A 20,066-nucleotide genomic window follows, 5' to 3' on the forward strand; every position below is an offset into this window, starting at 1 on the left:
CCATCTGGACAAAGAGAGATTTCCTCCAACAGGAGTTCAAGTGTCTTATTAATCTCACGAGACAACTGTTAAGAAAAGCATTCTGAATACTTTTTTCACGTAATTTATATAAACACACTCCCCGTTGCGTTTTAGTCTTGAAGTACTATGCAAATATACAATATCAATTTTGTATACAGTGATAATGATTAATTCCAGATAATAAATTAATATATAACAATTCTGTAAGACACAGTTGAATAAAACATGCTAATTTATTAGCTTGTTTGGTATCTTACAACTTTAATAGCAATTTTAAACTTTTTTAAAGAATGCTGATACTCATATTTATAGAATCATCAAAAATTAAATTACTCAATGAGACACTTAAATCGGTGTGATATAACAAGAGCAATGATATGTTTCATGAATTATGTAGGTGACTTAGGTATGAGGTAATATTCCGAGTTGAAACAGGAGACTGTTGATATTCCCGGATCTCAAAGCCCCAAGGATCTCTGGCACAATGACTGCCATTTTAGGGTAGAGTTCTCTGCCAAGTGTCTGACAGAATTCAGTCTGGGGACTAACAGAATGAGATGTCTTTAACCCCATCTTGTCTCCACATCCTCAGGGTATAATTTATTAGTTCCAACCAAATCTAAATGAATACTATTTGTTTTCTGAACTATTTTAAAAATTTTATATCTAAAATAATAATATAATATATCTTACCTTGTTCTCCAATGTCTTCCATGGACACTATAGAAATAAATAGAAAAAAGAGATAGGTAATAGGTTATATGAAGCTTATGGCAAACATAGGGCCTGACAGAGACTTAGAGCACTTGAGTAGTTTAATCATTTGGCTCCCCTTCAAACCAACATTCTTTAAATATTTGTTCAACTTTATTTAGAGGAGAGGTGAGCACTGTGGGAGAGAGGGTGGCGAAGGGAGACTGGTGGCTGTATTCAGCCAGGACTCTAATGGCATTGTACCCCTGGCTCCCACGCAGAAAACAAAGCCCATCAAGCATGCCCCTTGGCGGTCTTACTCCTGTATCAACTGGCTTCTTGGTTTTCCTTTCAACTACAGAGCTCAGATAAAAGCAACGTTCTCCAGGTCATTACATTTCCAGAGACACTTATTGGTCTTCATAAGCTGGCAACCACCTAGCTGGCTCTCCAGACAGAAAAAAATGTTGTGTCCATGGCACACATCCTTCTTTTCAAATTTCTATAAGTACCAATTCTTATGCCCAATGAGTAATTGCTCCCTACTGTACAATGTGCCTGAGAAATTGCCATCCCTTAGGGGCTGTTGTAAATGTCCCCAGGTGGCAGGTAGACTAGAACAGACACCACAGAGCTAAAACAAGCTGGGACAAGAAACTGTATTTAGTAGTCCAGGCACAGTTTTCTTACCTTTTGTATTGTTTACTTGTTTTGTTTCCCATTTGGTCTTCCTCCATTTGTACTAAAGCCTTTTGGAAATTTTGGCCTACCTCAGCTGTAGCAAGGGAAGATTTGATTTTATTTATGTATTTTTGTTCCTATTTGGCTTTTTAAAGAGGTACAGTATTCCAGGCCTTAGCCCTGGAATATAATTCCATTGCCTTAAGAGGCATTGGAGTCAGAGGGTAATGTTGTGAGAGATTTTTAGGATTACCTGATCCAATAACCTCCTTCCCAGGAGAGCTAATGAATGTCAGTTCAGGCATTTCTAGAGCCTGAAGGAGCCCAGTTTTGGAGAGCAGCCCATTCCATTACTGGATTGCTCTAAGAATGATTAAAAGATATAGTGTGTTGAAATCGGCCTCTTTGTAGCTTCTACCTAGGGTATCTAGGCTTCCGATCTATAAAAATAATAGAAAATCTAAATGACAGACCCTCACATATTTAAAGTTATTGTGTCCCCCTTAAATGTTCTCTTTTAGCCCAAATAATATATGATTTCCAGATCTCTTACCAACCTTGATGTGGCTCCTTTAAATGTTTCCTGGGTTTTCAATTTCTTTCAACATTTCTGACCCCAGAATGACACGGATGATCTTTTACTCACAAAAGGCCTGTTCCACAAGTGTGCTTGTAAATCAGAGGCTAGAGCATCAGAGTTTGCTTTCTCCTAGAATCTCTGAAGTGGTTAATCTGAGGGCACAGGAAGGACCCTAGGCAAGCTTGTGTTTTATATCTGACCCTACTGCTCCCATTTTATGTATTTCTCTCTAGCCACTGACTTCCCTGTCTTCAAAAGTGCTCCAAAATTGACTATGTACAATTCTTCCTTGGATAAAATGTCCAGTCCTTCAGCTAATCTAAGAAAATGGAAAAGCAATTTACTCCACTTGTGCGTTTATATATAAATGACCCTTACTGACCATTCCAGAAGTGCTGGTGTTTTAAAGAAAATGTATTTGCTAACCCATGACTCTAGCTGTCAGAACTGAAAACAGTAAAACAAAATGACATTGAAAACAGAAAAAGTACAGTTAGCATAGTTGATAATCTTCTTGACCTGGACCACATAATGGCTGGATATGCATTCAAAGATATCTTTTTTAAAGCTATTTTTGCCCTTCAAAGTCTGTTTTCCCCTAAATGTACTTCAAAATCCACAGATCCTCTAGTTTTTTCAATTAAACAGGTTGCACATGGATGCATGCTTAAGGTAAATAATTCCAATAACATTCATAGAGTAAAATATGAAAGTCCAAAAAGGCTGTATCAATTACACTCCCACAAAGACTATGAGCCTATCCAATCTCCCATAAATGTAAAACAAGTCTTTAATTTTTGTCATCATTTTAGCCCAAAATAAAAATCACTGTTTTAGTATTCATTTCCCTGACTACTAGTGAGGTTTAGCATTATTTTAAAAATATAATGATAGGTTTTTCCTCTCTCTTCTGAGTGAATTACCACTTTCCTATTGTCTACTTCTTCTTTACTTATTGAGAGCCTTTTATATCCGTATCTGTTACACGTTACATAGTAATCTGTATCTGTTACATATGTTGCAAATAAAGCTGTACGACTATTTTCAAACTATTTAATAAACACTAGCAAAATATTACGACATCACTGATTAAATAACAGTATCAAAACTTTCAAATTAACCTATTTCACTAACAGATATATGGACTTTTCTAGGTTTTGCTTTATAATATTGAGGAAATTAATGTTCTCCTACCATATTTACCTAATTAGTGGGTCTAAGACTCACCTTGTAATTTTCAGTTTAGTGGAAGAGTTGTCAATTTCAACATTTCCTTTCTTATTATAAAAACACATTGAATACAAGCTTATTTTCAAATGCAAACATTTTATAAATGTTTAAGAAAAGGTTGCTATTTAGCCACATATACATTTCTAATATATATATACATAAAGATAACATATGGAAAATACAGATTCATTTTTGGAAAAATATAGATGGTAAGTCAAATGTAATTTGATTATTTATATCAGCAAGAGAATTAAATAGCAATACTGAACATATTTATGACGGATCTTCCAAAAATAACTATTGGGTTTTAATGTGAATTTTGAGTTTTATCCAGTATTATTTAATTTTATTATTTCACAGAATTTTTCAATTTGGTCTATTTAAAATTATGCTGATACTTATTCTCCAACTGTACACATACAGAAATTTCAAATGTTTCATACCCATCTTTATCACATTTTCTTAAAACCAGCTAAACCGGGTAAATTAATATAGGTATTTCTATTTTTTATTAAAAGACAGTGGAGACAAATGAGCTTTACTCAAAGTCACAGTGAGTAGTATATTAATTTATTCTATCCCAGAAATTCTTTTCTTTTCAATTTTAAAGTTTCATTCATGTGACCAAATGTTATGACTTTGGGCTCGCCTGGATCATATTAAAATTAGTTCCTCATTAAAGAACAATAACTGGCATAGAGCCTCTGCCCCATAAATGTTGACTGAATAAAAAAGTGATTTAGACAAATAGAAGAAAACACAATTAATTTGAATCACTTGAAAGTGGAATACCAAAGCAGACCCACAAGAAATGTTAATTCTTTCTTTTGTGGGCTTTAACAACTCAAGAAAGAAGTTATTTCTTTTACATGACAGCTTGGCACACTGTAGAAACTCAGCTAGTAATTTACAAAACCAACAGTAATCTTATCTGTACTCCCCCGCTAGTATGTATATTTCTCCAGAAGCCAAGACAATATCTGTACCTCATACGTAAAGGAGAGCGGGCAGAAGACGAAGTGGCTCATGGTCCTTTAAAACGGAAAAGGTTGAAGGACATGCTGGCTTCGACTGAGCTTCAAGCAACTTTGAAGACAGAAGGTTTTATAAGTTTGTAGGGTTTTTCCCTCCTCGTTTTGGTTCTTTCTTAGTATTTTACTTGCTTATAGTTCAATTTGTCAAAATGAAAAAGATCTTACTAAGCCTAACAGTACTCAAGAGAAAACACTCTGGATCAAGACAGGCAAAGCTCAATCCTATCTCTGCCACTTGCGAGCTCACACAAGTTATTCTGCTTATTCCATCACAAAATGAATGCAACAATGACAACAGCTGTATCATTAGAGCTGCTGTGAGAATTAAAAGAGGTAATATACGAAATGTACTTAACATAGTGTCTGGCACACAGTGAGCCTCCCAAATATAAAAACAATTATGATATATAATGTTTAATTTTGCTAATACTAACTGTACTATACAACATACAAGAAAGGGGACTAAACATGAAGAAAAATTACAAAGAGAAAAGTAATTTTTTTTGTACAGGCTAAATCCAAAATTTTGAATGAAAATGGACTTTACAAGTGAAAATAAAAAGTGAAAAATAACTTATATCTCAATATTTTGCCTTTTATACAGATGTGTTATTCCAGAAGCTTGCTTAGTATAAACAAAAATGGTGGTACTCATCCTTAACACAGAGTAATAATGAGACATAAAAACTTCATTCTTGATGTGGCAGTCCATGCGAGAACCTCTCTTAAAGTGAAAAGATCTATTAGATGTGACATTATCTGTTTAACTTAGTGAATAAAAGATTAGGACTTTAGAAAAAAATTCCTAAATCTTATATACATCCCAAATAAGTTAGATGCAATTGACTCTTGGGAATAAGAGCAGTGCTGTTATTACAATAAAACATTTACCATTTGTACGTCTGGTGACCATCTAATTACATACGATAGTAATACTGGGTCACAATTTTAATTTTCATCTCAAAAATTTATTGCCTAACTTTATCTTGGATTAGCCTAATTTCTTTCTGATCCATGGTCTATAATGATAATATTTTGCTTTAGAGATTTCTAACTTTCCAATATTCCTCCAGAGCTTAAAATTCTTCCCTGATTAATTGTGGTACAGCTAGGCGACAAGGACTCTGATTTCTTGGAAGATCCTAAAGAATCACAGCACTTTCTTGGCACTGATGGTGTAGAGAAGAGAGAATGTGGGAATGGTAAATTATTACCAGAGTTACCAAGGGTGTTCCTGTTTTGCCAAGAGCAAAATGAAGGCCTTTAAGGATTACATCTTGGAATCTGGAACCGTCACAGACACTGCAAGGCTGGTAGTTTGGGTTGCCAGTTCTGTTTTCTGGCTACCCTTCTGCCTAACCCCCTCCTCCCTCATTAATCATTCCTCTAAGAGGCAGAGTGGGGTGTTAGAGAAAAGGCAGGCTGGTCAGTCATTAGTTTAGATTTGATAAGAGCGCTACTTTTTGTTGTAGTAGTACCTTTAAGAAATTCTTGTGTAAAAATAAAACAGGTAAAACCAAAGTTGAAGAGCAAGACTGTCAGCCAAAGTAATCACCCCTAACACACAAAAGGATGACAAACTGCTTCTTGATCCAAAGCCGGCTTGAATAAACATCCTTAAAAATGTATACCACACACACACACACACACAAAATGTGTACCCCTCTTATCTCTCTTGCTGCAATCATTTAATCCAGGCGTTGGTAAACTACAGCTTTTGGTCCAAATAAAGCCAGTCACTTGTTTCTGTAAATAATTGGAACTTAATTCTGTAAATTATTGGAACACAGACACAGCCATTTGTTTACATGGCTATTTTTCTGCTTCAATGGCAGAGCTGGATAGTTGTGACAGGGACAGTATGGCCCTGCAGAGCCTAAAAGATTTACTATCTGGCCCTCTATAGAAAAAGTTTTCCAACCCTTGTGTACTAGAGTTCTCCAGAGAAACAGAACCATTGGGGGGGGTGGGTGTGTGTAGAGAGAGAGAGAGAGATTTATTTTAAGGAATTGACTCACACATGATTGTGGGGCTGATAAGTCTGAAATCTGTCTAAAGGCAGAATTCCTTCTTCTTCAGGGGACTTCAGTCTTTTATATTAAGGCCTTCAACTGATTGCATTAGGCCCATCAACATTATGGAGGGTAATTTGCTTTACTTAAAGTCTGTTGATTTAAATGTTAATCACATATAAAAAATACCTTCATAGCAACATCCAGATTGGTGTTTAACCAAACAACTGGCCACCACAGCCTAGCCAAGTTGACACAAAAAATTAATCAACACACTCTAAATCTATAATTGAGTTTTATTCTGGAAATTTTCTACTAAGAAATTGATCTTTTCTATCAGTTCTCAAGCCAAGTTTATTTTATATTATAAATTAATAAATTGGAATTATATCTAGCAAATTAACTACAGACATTTTTATGTATCTGCTAGAGAGAAAATAATAATAAAATCTTTAGTCATACTCTAAAAACCTGACTACAAATAATCCTATCCAAATTAAGTTTATTTATACACCCATATGATTGCTAAGAATGCTATCAAACCTTATTCTCTAGAGAGCTGTAAAAATATTAGAGCTGATTCAGTCTAGATTGATTTAAATTCAGTCGACTAAAAGCAGGGGATCATCTCAAAGATTATTCCAGTCCTATATTTTTACCAACTGATTTTTTAAAACTTGGCCTTAGTGATTATACGTTAATCACTAAACATTAAGAGTCTGTTGTCAAAAATTGTATCTATTGATAAGTACAGCCCAGTAAACTGCTGGTAACTTAAATCTAGTTCAACTTTTAGTCATAAGTGCATCCAAAATCCAAAACTTCAGATACTGAAATACGCCTTCATAGTAGATAAAAAATGTACTTCCCTCCCTTAAATTAGCAAAGAACAGTTACATAATTGTTACTAGAACAATTTCGGTTTTTGGTACATTCACTGCAAATGTATATTGTTGTGATATTTTTCTTAATTGGAATTTTCTTGTCTTCAAATTCAAACTCTCTCTTTTGGAGGAATAATTTACGTATATTGTATATACTTAGTAACTTTTCTAAATAAAAGCACTATGCTATTTCCAAATTCAGTCTGACACAGACACGTCTTAGCCCCAAATATGCAGTCTGATAATCAAGAATACCAAAAATAAAGATGTGCTTCTAATGAAAGAATCTTAAGAATAACTTTATAGCCAAGTTCTATTTTTTTTCCTGCTTATCTTTAACTCATTTATTGAAAAACATTCACTATACTGTAGTTACACTATTGAGGATAAAATGGTAAATGAGACTCCATCTTTGTGCTCAAAAAGCTTCAAGTTTATGAGATTTTTTAGTTAGAAGTTAAAACTAACTGAAAAAACAAGGACATAGTTATTAAAACATTTTCAATTCATTAAAGAAGTAGCTCAGATTCAGAAGATTAAAACAAATATGTAGCAGGACAAACATGTTTTAATATCTCCTGTCCTAACAAAATCTCTCCTCTGACCTCAGCAGAGAGCTACCTCAGGACTGTAGCTGCCATCCCATTTTTCTGGGCTTTTCACAGGAAAACTTTTTTTCACGTTCATCCAAGTGCACTGTCTTTACCCCACCTAACTTCCTATTACTTCCTTAATTAACTCCAACTGGTCTTTCCTCCCCAATATTCCACTGCTGTCACTCCTGTCAAGGTCACAACACTGTCCCTACCACTAATTCTCGGTACTCAAGTTACTTTAACAGAATCAATTACGCTCTTTTTGAAATATTCTGTGGAACTGACAGTGAATTCGTTAACTAAATTGGCCAGTGGGAACCAGTTGATGCAGGATCCTTCACCCTTTCAGCTACTTTTCAAGTAGCTCCAGCTCATTTTCAAGGTATTAGAGATAGAAATTTGGACAGGAGGAGGATACACTACAAATCATTCCCAGGAATACTGGTGGCATTGCTGCTAGACCATTTTAACGACCAACCTAAGAAAAATATACTATTCACATTGATAGTTCCAGTTGAATTCCAACTGTGTCCTTTTCTTCCTAATAAATGTTTTTGAATTTATATCCTTTACAACAGATCTACTTACATTTTTAAGTCTTTATCAAACTTTGTTTTCCTTTGTAACCCTCATATGTCCTTCTAATTTTATTGGTAACTGCCATCCCTGACTTGCTCACTAACCTCATCTCATGCCACTCCCCTTCTTGTGCAGGATGCTTCAGCTACTCTGGGCTGCTTGATTCTTAAACATGCTAACATGGTCCCCTCCCTAGATCCTCTGCACCTGCATTTAACTGGGTGGTAGGAGATGGGGACTCTAGTCCAGTCCTCCCAATATGTGTGACCTCAATCGTGACATTCAGCAGGTCTGGGCTACAATTTTATTGTTTAAACAAAAATTTGCACTTTATCTTGAAGGTTCCTCTGGCTCTAAAATTATCTTCAGTCCTATTCTGATGTATTCCAACAAAATTACTGACTTTTAAAAAGCTAGGGCAAAAGTCACTCTACAAATAAATTTATCAGTGGGTTTGTAAGAATTATTCTGTCAAGGACAGATAAGTAGCTTCAGAATAGAAACAGAGTAAGGCTAAAGCTTCACAGCACAGAACTTGGACCCCAAACACATAGTTTCCAATTCGGGCTTCTCAGTCACCATAAAAGCCAGATCTGACATTCCTAATAGTCCTAACCACAAGCACTGTGCCAGGCAATCTACATTCCTCACTGGATCCCTACACAGTCCCTTAAAAACATATTTTGCAATAAGAAAACCATGATCTCTTTTAAAATGTAAATTGAGGATTTCATCTCACTAAAACCTCTTCTATGGCTTTTCACTGAATTTACAAGTCTCCTTATTCAGGCCTCAGTGGTGGAACATGATCTGGCTCCTACTTAACTCTCCAAGATTGCTTTACATCACTCATCCTCTTGCTTACTAAGCTGCAAATAGGCTGACCTGACTGTTTCTAGAACACACTAAACCTTAGTGTCTCTACCCTGTCTGAAAAGCTCTTCACGTGGCTCCCTCTGGATCATCCTTCAGGTGGCAATTTACATGTCAGTTTCTCACAGAGGCCCTCCTGTCTAGTTCACCCCCGCAATCATTATCACAATATACTGTTTCTTTCTTGGCACTCAGCACAATCTGTAATTATTTTTATTTGTTTCTTTTTCATGTCCCTCACTGAGGTTTGAATCTGGCTCTGCCCCCTGTCTGATGTTTTATCTTGGCCAGGTTACTTAGCCTTATCTCAACATTGATCTCATTGGGCTGTTTTGAGAATTAAACTAGGTAATGTAAGTAAAAGCACCTAGGATGGAACCCAGCACTTATCAGGGGCTCGGTAAATGTTAGTTGAATATGGGGCATAACTACATCACTAAACAGTGACATGTTAAGAGCAGGAGTTCCCCAAAGTTTAGAGTTAACAGTTTTATAAACAATCTGGGGACAGAAGTACACTGTGTATTTTTAGCTTGCAGGAGTTCTACAATTTTCTGGAGAGTGAAATGCCTAGTTGGTGGGAATAAATTGCTGGAAGACCTTTTGAGTGTGAATAAGCAGAAAAATGCAGGTGAATTACAATGTGGGCAAATTAACATAATGAGAAAGCACTAAACCAGTGAATTTTTTTTGCTGAGGAAGATTCCCCTGAGCTAACATCTGTGCCGATCTTCCTGTATTTTGTATGTGGGTCGCCGCCACAGCATGGTGGCTGACGAGTGGTGGAGGTCCATGCCTGGGAACCGAACCCAGGCTGTTGAAGCGGAGTGTGCTGAACTTAACCACTAGGCCACAAGGCCAGCCGCTAAACCAGTGAATTTTTAAACTGCATTTTTTTTTCCCTACCCCTCGCAGAGCTCTTTTCCTCTCAAATCCACTCCACCCATACCCCACCATGGCCTGTCCAGATTCTGATAGGGCCTGACATGCATCAGAATCTCAATATGAGGAGTGGAGGAGCTGTGGAATCTGGGGGAAAGTAGGATTTCCCAGGTGGTTTGATGCTTTCCTCCTGCCTCTAACCCAGAATTTATATCTAACAAACTATACTGATCTAAACTATGTGCTAGAAAGTACCAAACAACCATGGAAAATGGTCGAGGGATTATTGGAGATCTTTTCCTGAAGCATGGTACGAAATAACATCAAAGACAAAAACAAACAACAGTAAGTCAGACAAGATAAACCAACGTACAGGAAGTCTCTTACTTAAGAATTGGCTATGGTCCAAAAGGTTAGGCAAGTCATTTGTTACCTGAGTGGTTAGCTCTCCATATTAACCATCAAAAGCCATTCTAATGCATAAGGCACTGGAAACAATATTATTGCAAAATTGTAAATTAACAATATTACAAAAATTAGCTACTTTGTGTTAACAGAAGCCTTTTGAGTTTGCAACATCCAAACTCACCTCCCTTCCACCGCAGTAAACAAGGGGCTGCTCTCATTCTCTTCCCCTACGTGCTGAGCTAGGAGAGCAGCATCCATCCCACTGCAGGGCTTCAGTGATGACCCCTGTATTAGTTCCTCCCCTCACAGTTCCGGAGGTTAGAAGTCTGAGATCAAGGTGTCAGCAGGATTGGTTTCTTCTGAGGCCTCTCTCCTTGGCTTGTAGATGACCATCCTCTCCCCGTATCTTCACATAGTTTTCTCTCTGTACATCTTTACATCCAACTTTCCTCTTCTTTAGGGACACCAGCCATACTGGATTAGGGTCCACTCTAATGACCTCATTTTAACTTAATTACCTCTTTAAAGACCTTATCTCCAAATACAGTCACATTCTGAAGTCCTGCAGGTTAGGATTTCAACGTATAAATTTGGGGGAGACACAATTCAGCCCATAACACTCTCCGAAATAAGACTGCAGCTTGAGGGGGGTGAAGGCTGGATGGGGGGAGAGGACATCAGTGGCTGGTGCGGGGTAGCAGCCAGATGACGAGGGGTGAGAATGAACTAAAGGAAGGGAGCATTTGTTGAATGTTTACTACCTGCCAGGGACTGTGCTAAATTTTTTAACATTTATCTCATTTAACCTTAGAACAATCTGTGAGGTAGGTATCATCATAATTTCAAAAGTTCGGAATATAGTCTCACAGAGGTAAAATAACTTTTTTAATGTCAGTCAAGTCATAATATACAGAGCTAGGATCTAAATATAAGTCTGCCTGACTCCAAAACTCTTTCAAGGATTCCGCACGGCCTGCCAGGATCTGTGACACCCGGGACCTCCTGACTGTGCACCTCTCTGGGCTTCTTTGTCCTCGGTAGACGTTCCTTCTTGGGTTGCTCTCACATCCTGGCCTGTCTGTGTTTAATACTCATGTCACTACCTGTTACTTCTGGTTAGGGATGCTCTGGAGAGCAGGGGTGTAAAATGTCCTCTTTTTGTCACCCTCCTCCACCAATCAACTTAAACATAATCTGGATGCAGATCATTTTACACATTTTGGGCACAAATAATTCAAATATTTGGTCCTATTTCAGGGTAGTACTTGGAGCTGGGCTTTCCTCAGCTCTCAGTTCAAGAACTGCAGAAGGAATACAGCTCTGGGTTCCCAGGACAAGAGTGAGATGGTGATACAGGGAAGAAGGTTAGGAGATGGGACAGGGGTTTCCTGACTGCCCTCCTCAGCAGTACAGGGAAAGAAGGATAATTCTTTAGGTCAGTACCGCCCAGACACACTCCTAAGGCACATCCCTAACTTGTAGAGCCTGACAAAGAAGAGAGATGGAACACAAATCTGTCTTGGAATAGAAATTTGTAATTCTCACAGTTATGAAAACCTTCCAAGTTAGAAGTGTTTATCTCTCTCTCTCAATATTCCATTAGCAACTTGACCAAGTCTTTGCTTGAAATATCTAAGTAGATCTACTCTACAGAAATAGACAGTGTAAAATCTGACTTTTCCAACTGAAGACTGGGAACACACTCACTGACTCTTTGTACTTAATCATTAGGGATGTGTAGGTCTTTCAATTTACTGGTTTTGAAAGGGGAATGAAGATGTTGTCTCATGAGTATAGCCCTGAAAAACTCACTGCCACTTTCCCTTTAGCAAAGGGCAAGACCATTCCTGAATCACTGACCTATTGACCAATGCAGTTAAATAAGGATATCTGATCTCAGGGCTGTCCCTTGCTCTTAGTGTCCTCATTTCAAAGCTTACTCAATGGAATCCTCTAATCCCTCTGTCTCAAATTAAAATAGAAAAGATTCCCAGTGCCAGCAAGTTGTGCAGATTTCAGAGCAGGTGAGTTTACTCATCCTGTTTATAGAGATGTATGGGTCCTCCTCTTCCACATACGGTTACAACTCAAGTTCCTACAATGCCTGGATCTTTTTGACTCCGCTCCCTTTCTTTCCAGTTCCAGATGCTCCTCTTTGGGTTAGGCCTGAGAAGCATGATTGACTCTTCTGAACCATGCAAGTCTGTGGTGGACACTACACCCTCCGCAAAGTCCTACCTGGTTTCCACATAATGGTTGTCTACTATCAGGGGGAAGATCAGGTAGGGGTTTTAGATACTGAGAACATTCCCCTTACTGGTCAGAAACAAAATTTTAGAAGTGGAAGGGCCTTAATGATTATCTTGCCCATTTTTCTCATATATGTATACATGCATTTATTTATTGGTAGCAAGCAAATATCCCACTTGTATTTTGGTTATTTCAGCATTTAAAAAATATATAAGATCAGATAGAAACAATTTTTGCAGTGTGTTTTTTTATTTGTCATTATATCAATCTCTTATTACCTGGTATACTCAGAATTATACTGAGAGTACTTTTTTCCCACTACCAGACAATAGCTGTCTGATTTATTAAGGAGAAAAACTAATGCTTCTTGTTTGCTTCTCCAAAGAAACAATCTTCTAAAACTACTTCCCACGATTAGCAGCCACACGTTGAGTACTATATGACCAGAGTACATATAACTGAGCACAGATAACACATTTGAAAATTAAACCAGTATTTCTAGTTTCATGTAAATTATTTGACACTTATGTAGCATTCCAGAAAAAGGAACTGTATAAAGCCATAATTCCAGCCTTTGTGTTTATGACGCTCACTGCAATAGAATTTACAGTGGCACCCTTGAAGGGATGAATCATAAGATTTTTTTTTTTTTTTTTTTCAATTTTTTTATTGTGGTAAAATACACATAATATACAATTTACCACCTTAACCATTTTTTTTTTTTTTTTTTTTTAGCAGTAACATTGGTTTATAACATTGTAAAAATTTCAGGTGTACATCATTGTGCTTCTATTTCTGCATAGATTACATCATGTTCACCACCAAAATACTAATTACAACCCATCACCACACACATGTACTGAATTATCCCTTTCACCCTCCTCCCTCCCCCCTTCCCCTCTGGTAACCACCAATCCAATCTCTGTCCCTATGTGTTTGTTTATTGTTGTTATTATCTACTACTTAATGAAGGAAATCATACGGTATTTGACCTTCTCCCTCTGACTTATTTCACTTTGCATCATGCCCTCAATGTCCATCCATGTTGTCACAAATGGCTGGATTTCATCGTTTCTTATGGCTGAGTAGTATTCCATTGTGTATATATACCACAGCTTTTTTATCCATTCGTCCCTTGATGGGCACTTAGGTTGCTTCCAAGTCTTGGCTATCGTGAATAAGGCTGCAATGAACACAGGGTGGCATGTACCTTTGCAAATTGGTGTTTTCAAGTTCTTTGGATAAATACCCAACAGTGGAATAGCTGGATCATATGGTAGTTCTATCCTTGCTTTTTTGAGGAATCTCCATACTGTTTTCCATAGTGGCTGCACCAGTTTGCACTCCCACCAGCAGTGTATGAGAGTTCCCTTCTCTCCACAACCTCTCCAACACATGTTGTTTCCTGTCTTGTTAATTATAGCCATTCTGACGGGCGTGAGGTGATATCTCATTGTAGTTTTGATTTGCATTTCCCTGATAGTTAGTGATTTTGAACATCTTTTCATGTGTCTGTTGGCCATCTGTATATCTTCTTTGGAGAAATGTCTGTTCAGGTCTTTTGCCCATTTTTAATTGGGTTGGTAGTTTTTGTTGTTGAGATGCATGAGTTCTTTATATATTTTGGAGATTAAGCCCTTATCAGATGTATGGTTTGCAAATATCTTCTCCCAATTGTTAGGTTGTCTTTTCGTTTTGTTGATGGTTTCCTTTGCTGTGCAGAAGCTTTTTAGTTTGATGTAGTCCCATTTGTTTATTTTTTCTATTGTTTCTCTTGCCCGGTCAGATGTGGTGTTTGAAAAGATGTTGCTAAGACTGATGTCGAAGAGCGTACTGCCTATGTTTTCTTCTAGAACTTTCACAGTTTCAGGTCTTACATTCAAGTCTTTAATCCATTTGGAGTTAATTTTTGTGTATGGTGTAAGGTAAGAGTCTACTTTCATTTTTCTGCATATGGCTATCCAGTTTTCCCAACACCATTTGTTGAAGAGACTTTCTTTTCCCCATTGTATGTTCTTGGCTCCTTTGTCAAAGATTAGCTGTCCATAGATGTGTGGGTTTATTTCTGGGCTTTCGATTCTATTCCATTGATCTGTGTGTCTGTTTTTGTGCCAGTACCATGCTGTTTTGGTTATGAATCATAAGATTTAAAACAACAGTAGCACCAGCAATAATTATTGCAGTATAGTGCTGGGTCACAATATCTAATAACACACACAAGGAAGAGTATAGAGCTATTCACTGGCTCACCCTTCAGTACTGGGTCACTGGGAAGCACTGTTTTCTTTTGTAACTTCACTGTCATACAGTCACGAAGTAAACTTCTTGCACGCACAATCTTTCTTTGATCTCAGCTTGAGTTACAGTATGCCTTTCCCTTCTTACCTGCAGCAGATAATCCCCTTGCCCTACGCTGCATTTACCTACAGCTCTAGCTCAGTCTACCTGACAGTAATTGCAGTAATAGTATGTATATTCAGCTGCAGCCAAAGCAAATTTGATATAATCATACACTGGCAACCACAGATGAAAGATTTGCACTACCACTGCTATAAGACACAGTATATTATAATAGTGTAATATTATACAAATACCACTAATTATATGCTAGACGTATTCATTAATGTAAATGGGAAGTTGTAAGACATTGTGTACAGAATTGAATAAGATAGTCATCAATATTTGGACTGAGTCTCTTCCTCAGCGTGTAAACTGCATCTCATATTTCCTGCCGAGATCTCTCCCCCAATTATATGTACTAATCTTTGCTCTCTGTTCCTAAAACCATTTTCGCTTACTCTAGATCCTCAGGCAATACAAATACCTTGCTATTCATTCGTGAATCGTGTTCAGCCCCTGTGCTGCGGATAAGGATCTGGTTCGTGATTGACACCACGGGTTACTGATGCATCCGCAGAAACAGGTATGTTTCCCCCACTCCTCCCCACCAGCTCTTTTTTACCCAGTGTGTGTACCATTTGTACTTGCTAACATGTTGCTCTTTAAAAAGATAAAATTTCTACCAGTTAGCATTAGTGCTCTGGTTACTCAAAAACTGTTGTTGAATTTTAGACTATGTATGTACAGTGAGCCAGCAGCTCTCAACTTTTCTGCCCTGGGCACACCCGATGGCCAGTGTTCTCATGAAGGACACACTCCCCAATAATGGAGGCTGCCGCACGGGTAAAATGCGATTATTCACAATTCCCTGACCACCAACTTTCCTGCTGCACAATGAAAGGACAAGGTAGTTAAAAATTGCTGCAGTGACATTGATACAGACATCATGGAGATCTCTAGAGACCTTCAAATTTGGACATGTTTCCAAGGATGTATAAAGGATTCTCTGGAATCATACTTCCATCAGAAATCACCTGCTCCAGGAAAACAGCATGGCTGTCCTCAAAAAACAGAACACAGAATTACCATATGATCCAGCAACTCCACTTCTGGGTATGTACCCAAAAGAAGTGAAAACAGGGCCTCAAATAGATACTTGTACATCAACGCTCATAGCAGCATTATCCACAATAGCCGAAAGGTAGAAACAACCCAAACGTTCATCAACCAAAGAATGGATAAACAAAATTCGGTATATACACACAATAGAATCTTATTCAGTCTTAAAGAGGAATGAAATTCTGACACATGCTGCAGCATGGATGAACCTTGAAGACATTATGCTTAAGTCAAATAAGTAGACACAAAAGGACAAATATATGATTCCACTTATAAGAAGCACCTAGAATAGTCAAATTCACAGAGATAGAAAGTAGAATGGTGGTTGTGGAGGTCTATGGGAAGGGGAGAATGGGGAGTTATTGTTTAATGAATATGGAGTATCAGTTGGGGAAGATAAAAAACCGCTGAGATGGACGGTGATGAGGGTTGCAGAGCAATGTGAATGTATTAATGTCACTGAGCTGTACACCTAAAAATGGTAAATTTTTATGTTATGTCTATTTTACCATGATAAAAAATAAAAAATTGCTTGCTCAGAGCCTATTCTCAAACCACAAATTAAGGCAATATTCAACTTTAGCTAAAATTTTCTTTCTCACTTCTGGTTATTTCCACAATGAAGAGTTTTTGCTGTTGTTTTATCTTTTCAGGAAAGTAACCCCAGAAGTGATAAGTAGAGAAAAACAAAGCTTTGTTGAGATGTAGATGTCTAGCTAGGCATTTTCCTGAAGTGGCTCATTCATGAGTCTTCCCGGACTCTCAGTGCCTCGGATTCAAATGAATGCCTAGGCAAAATGACAAATCCCACTCCTCCTTGACCTTTCCAGTCAATAGGAAATAGATGAAATTGTGAATCTAAACTCCAAGACTTCAAGGGTCTTGGATATCCTTGGATATTGTTCTCCCTACAGCCTTCTGCATCTCAGTTGATCTCTATGCGTCCAGTTGTTCAGGCCAAAACATTGGAATCATTTTGACTTCTTTCTTTCACAACTCACATACGTCTGTCAGGAAATTCTGTTGTCTTGTGGAAGATGACATGAGTGGAGACATATTAAAATAGAGCCGGAGCAACCATTTCAGAGGAATTGCCTTGCATGTCTTGTTTTCTTTATCTTCCAAACTGGACCAAACCGCCAACATTCCAAGAAGTCAGTAAGGACAAGACCATCTTGTTTGTAAGAACTGATGAAACTGGACTTTGCTGGTGACCAAATCGCTAACCAATCAAGGAAGGACAACTCTAGCCTTTTGCCTGATGACGGAATCTCAAGCCAGTCTATGAAGTACACACCCAGCCTTACCTCATCTAGCACCAATGAACTCTTCTATAATACAATTTACCTCATCTTCCTACCTTTTCCTCATAAAAACTCGAAGCCCCTTTCCTGTAACAGGGACACTATTTGGGTTTCTACCTCAATCTGTGCTCCCCGAATTGCAATTCTTTGATCCCAAATAAACTCCTTGCTGCTTAAACTGGTTTCTGTTTTTGTAGGTTGACAGCCTCTACTTTATAAATACATCCAGAATCTGACCACCTCTCACCATTTCCACTACCCTCACCATGCTGTGACACACCATCATTTCTCACCTGGATTGATGAAGTAGCCGAGATTACACAGCAGCCAGAATGATCTCTATAAACATAAGTCATAGCATGTTATCATGCTACTCAACACCCTGTGGTGGATCGTCATTTCACTCCAAGTAAAGCCCCAATCCTCACAATGGCCTATGAGGCCCTATATAATCAGTACCTTTTCCTTGTCACCTCTGACCTTATCATTTACTTCCCTTTCCTCTGCTCACTCCACTCCAGCTAAAACCATCTCCATGTTCCTCCTCTAACAGACTCACACACTCCTGCCTCAGGGCTTTTATACTGACCATTTCCTCTGCCTCAGATGCATCTCCTCCCAATCCCAGCATGGTTAAATCCCTCAGCATCTTCAGGTCATTGCTTAAATTTCACGACCCCCCTCCCCCCTCCATCATATTCAAAAGTTAAACCTTCCACTGGCATTCCCAATCCTTCTTGCCTTGCTTTTTGTCATTACACTTATGACCCTCTAACAAATCATATAAGCCAATTACTTATGCTTCTTACTTGTTCTCCCCACCCCCCAACTAGAATGTAAATTCTAAGAGCAGTTAATAAACATTTTTGAATGAATGAAGAAATTAAAAGGGTATTCAATAAATTATAGATGGTTGAAATACTTTCATTTTCCAATGAAAATGAAATCCATTTCTTTTCCGTCCATTTCAAAATCCAAATTCTTGGATTTTGTATTTATTGGTTAGAATGCAAGTCTATGGGGGCCTATAACAAATCACCACTCTCTACCCCCCTCCAACTGACATACAGCTCTCAGTTCTATATATCTTAGTTTTTAGTACGTCCTAGTCCTGGAATAAGCTGCATTTCATTAAAAATATGCTATAATTAAAACCAATTAAGTCAAATTGGTCTCTGCCCTTCATCCTTTCACATTAACTGACCTCCCTAGAAATGCCCTGGATAATCACTAGTCATAGTTAAGTACATAAATCCCTTACTGCCTTTGTTCCTAAAACACATCACATGGACTTGATCACAAATTAGTCCCTTGCAGTTTGGCACAGGCTTATGACTTTCAGTTTGAGGTTCATAACTGAAATCTTTTTCTTTCTCTGTAAATGGTATCAGGTGTTGCTCATTACGGCTCAACATCAGCTATTCTGGAGGAGGCTGTTTTTCCCACTGCAGTATTCCCTGTGTAAATTATACGTATATTACAGAGACTGTACTTTTAAGTCACACACCATCTCTCACATCCCTACACATCTGGTGAAAAGCCACCCTTCAGATTCAGCTAACATACCTCTTTGAGGTCCTTGGGTCCCCAAAAGGATCAGAGACACAATTCAGGCTGAGTTTTAAGACACCTCATTCTAAACATAACCTTCCAATACCGTGAAAATCTGTTTTTCACATAATGCAAAAAGTAGGGAGACAGAAACTTAATTTTATCCATATATGAGAAAACAACCATGACAAAGCATTCTGGTCTTCCAAATTTCACTGAATTATAATCAAATAAGTCTATAAAGTTCTTAGAAATACATGAACTGCTTTTTACAAGGATTATATCTATTATAAGATGACCAAGAAGACAGACAAACTATCTTAAACTATTGTACTCTTTGGATATTTTATTTTTTTGCTGAGGAAGATTCACCCTGAGCTAAAACCTATTGCCAATCTTCCTCCTCTTTTTGCTTGAGGAAGATTAGACCTGAGCTAACATCTGTGTCAGTCTTCCTCTATTTTGTATGTGGGTCGCCACCACAGCATGGCTGACGAACGGTGTAGGTCCACGCCCAGGATCCGAACCCGCAAACCCGGGCTGCCAAAGTGGAGCACACGAACTTAACCACTACGCCACGGGGCCGGCCTCTGGATATTTGATTTTAAAGGACGTAAAAAAAAGATTTTTTGTTACTGCTTGACCTTTATTTTGTAGATGCCCTCCTCTGGACCATTCGGCTCCTCTTGGGTGGCAATGCTAGTGAATAAATCCAAAGAGTCAAATTAATTTAAGGATAGCCAGAATGCTAAGCATTTACACTTAGATTTCACATGAGGAGAAATTTCAGGATACCACAGACACATACTGGCAAAGAAATAAAACTCAATCATCTATAAAAGCACTGCTCCTTCATCTGCATTTTAAAAATGCAATCAACAACTCATCTAAAATGAACTACCATTGAGTATGCATTTTGGAGTGCAGAGAAGAGCAAAGATGATAAATGCAGCATATATTTTTGCTCAAGAGTGCCTCCCAAATAAAAATGGATTTTGTAACATTTCTGGCACTAATAGTTATAATTGA

General features: G+C 37.9%; 1 protein-coding gene across 1 annotated transcript in view; it reads right to left on the bottom strand.

The window, feature by feature from the left end:
* The window catches only part of ZDHHC2 (zDHHC palmitoyltransferase 2), a 66,703-nt gene that overhangs the window by 39,048 nt on the left and 7,589 nt on the right, over positions 1 to 20,066 (bottom strand). The window contains exon 2 of the mRNA XM_087418448.1: positions 715 to 741. Coding sequence (XP_087274574.1) covers positions 715 to 741 — 27 coding nt within the window. The remainder of the gene's footprint in view (positions 1 to 714; positions 742 to 20,066) is intronic.

This window comes from Ceratotherium simum, chromosome 28, assembly GCF_057802395.1.
Source record: "Ceratotherium simum simum isolate JZ-2026a chromosome 28, ASM5780239v1, whole genome shotgun sequence".
Classification (NCBI taxonomy): domain Eukaryota; kingdom Metazoa; phylum Chordata; class Mammalia; order Perissodactyla; family Rhinocerotidae; genus Ceratotherium; species Ceratotherium simum.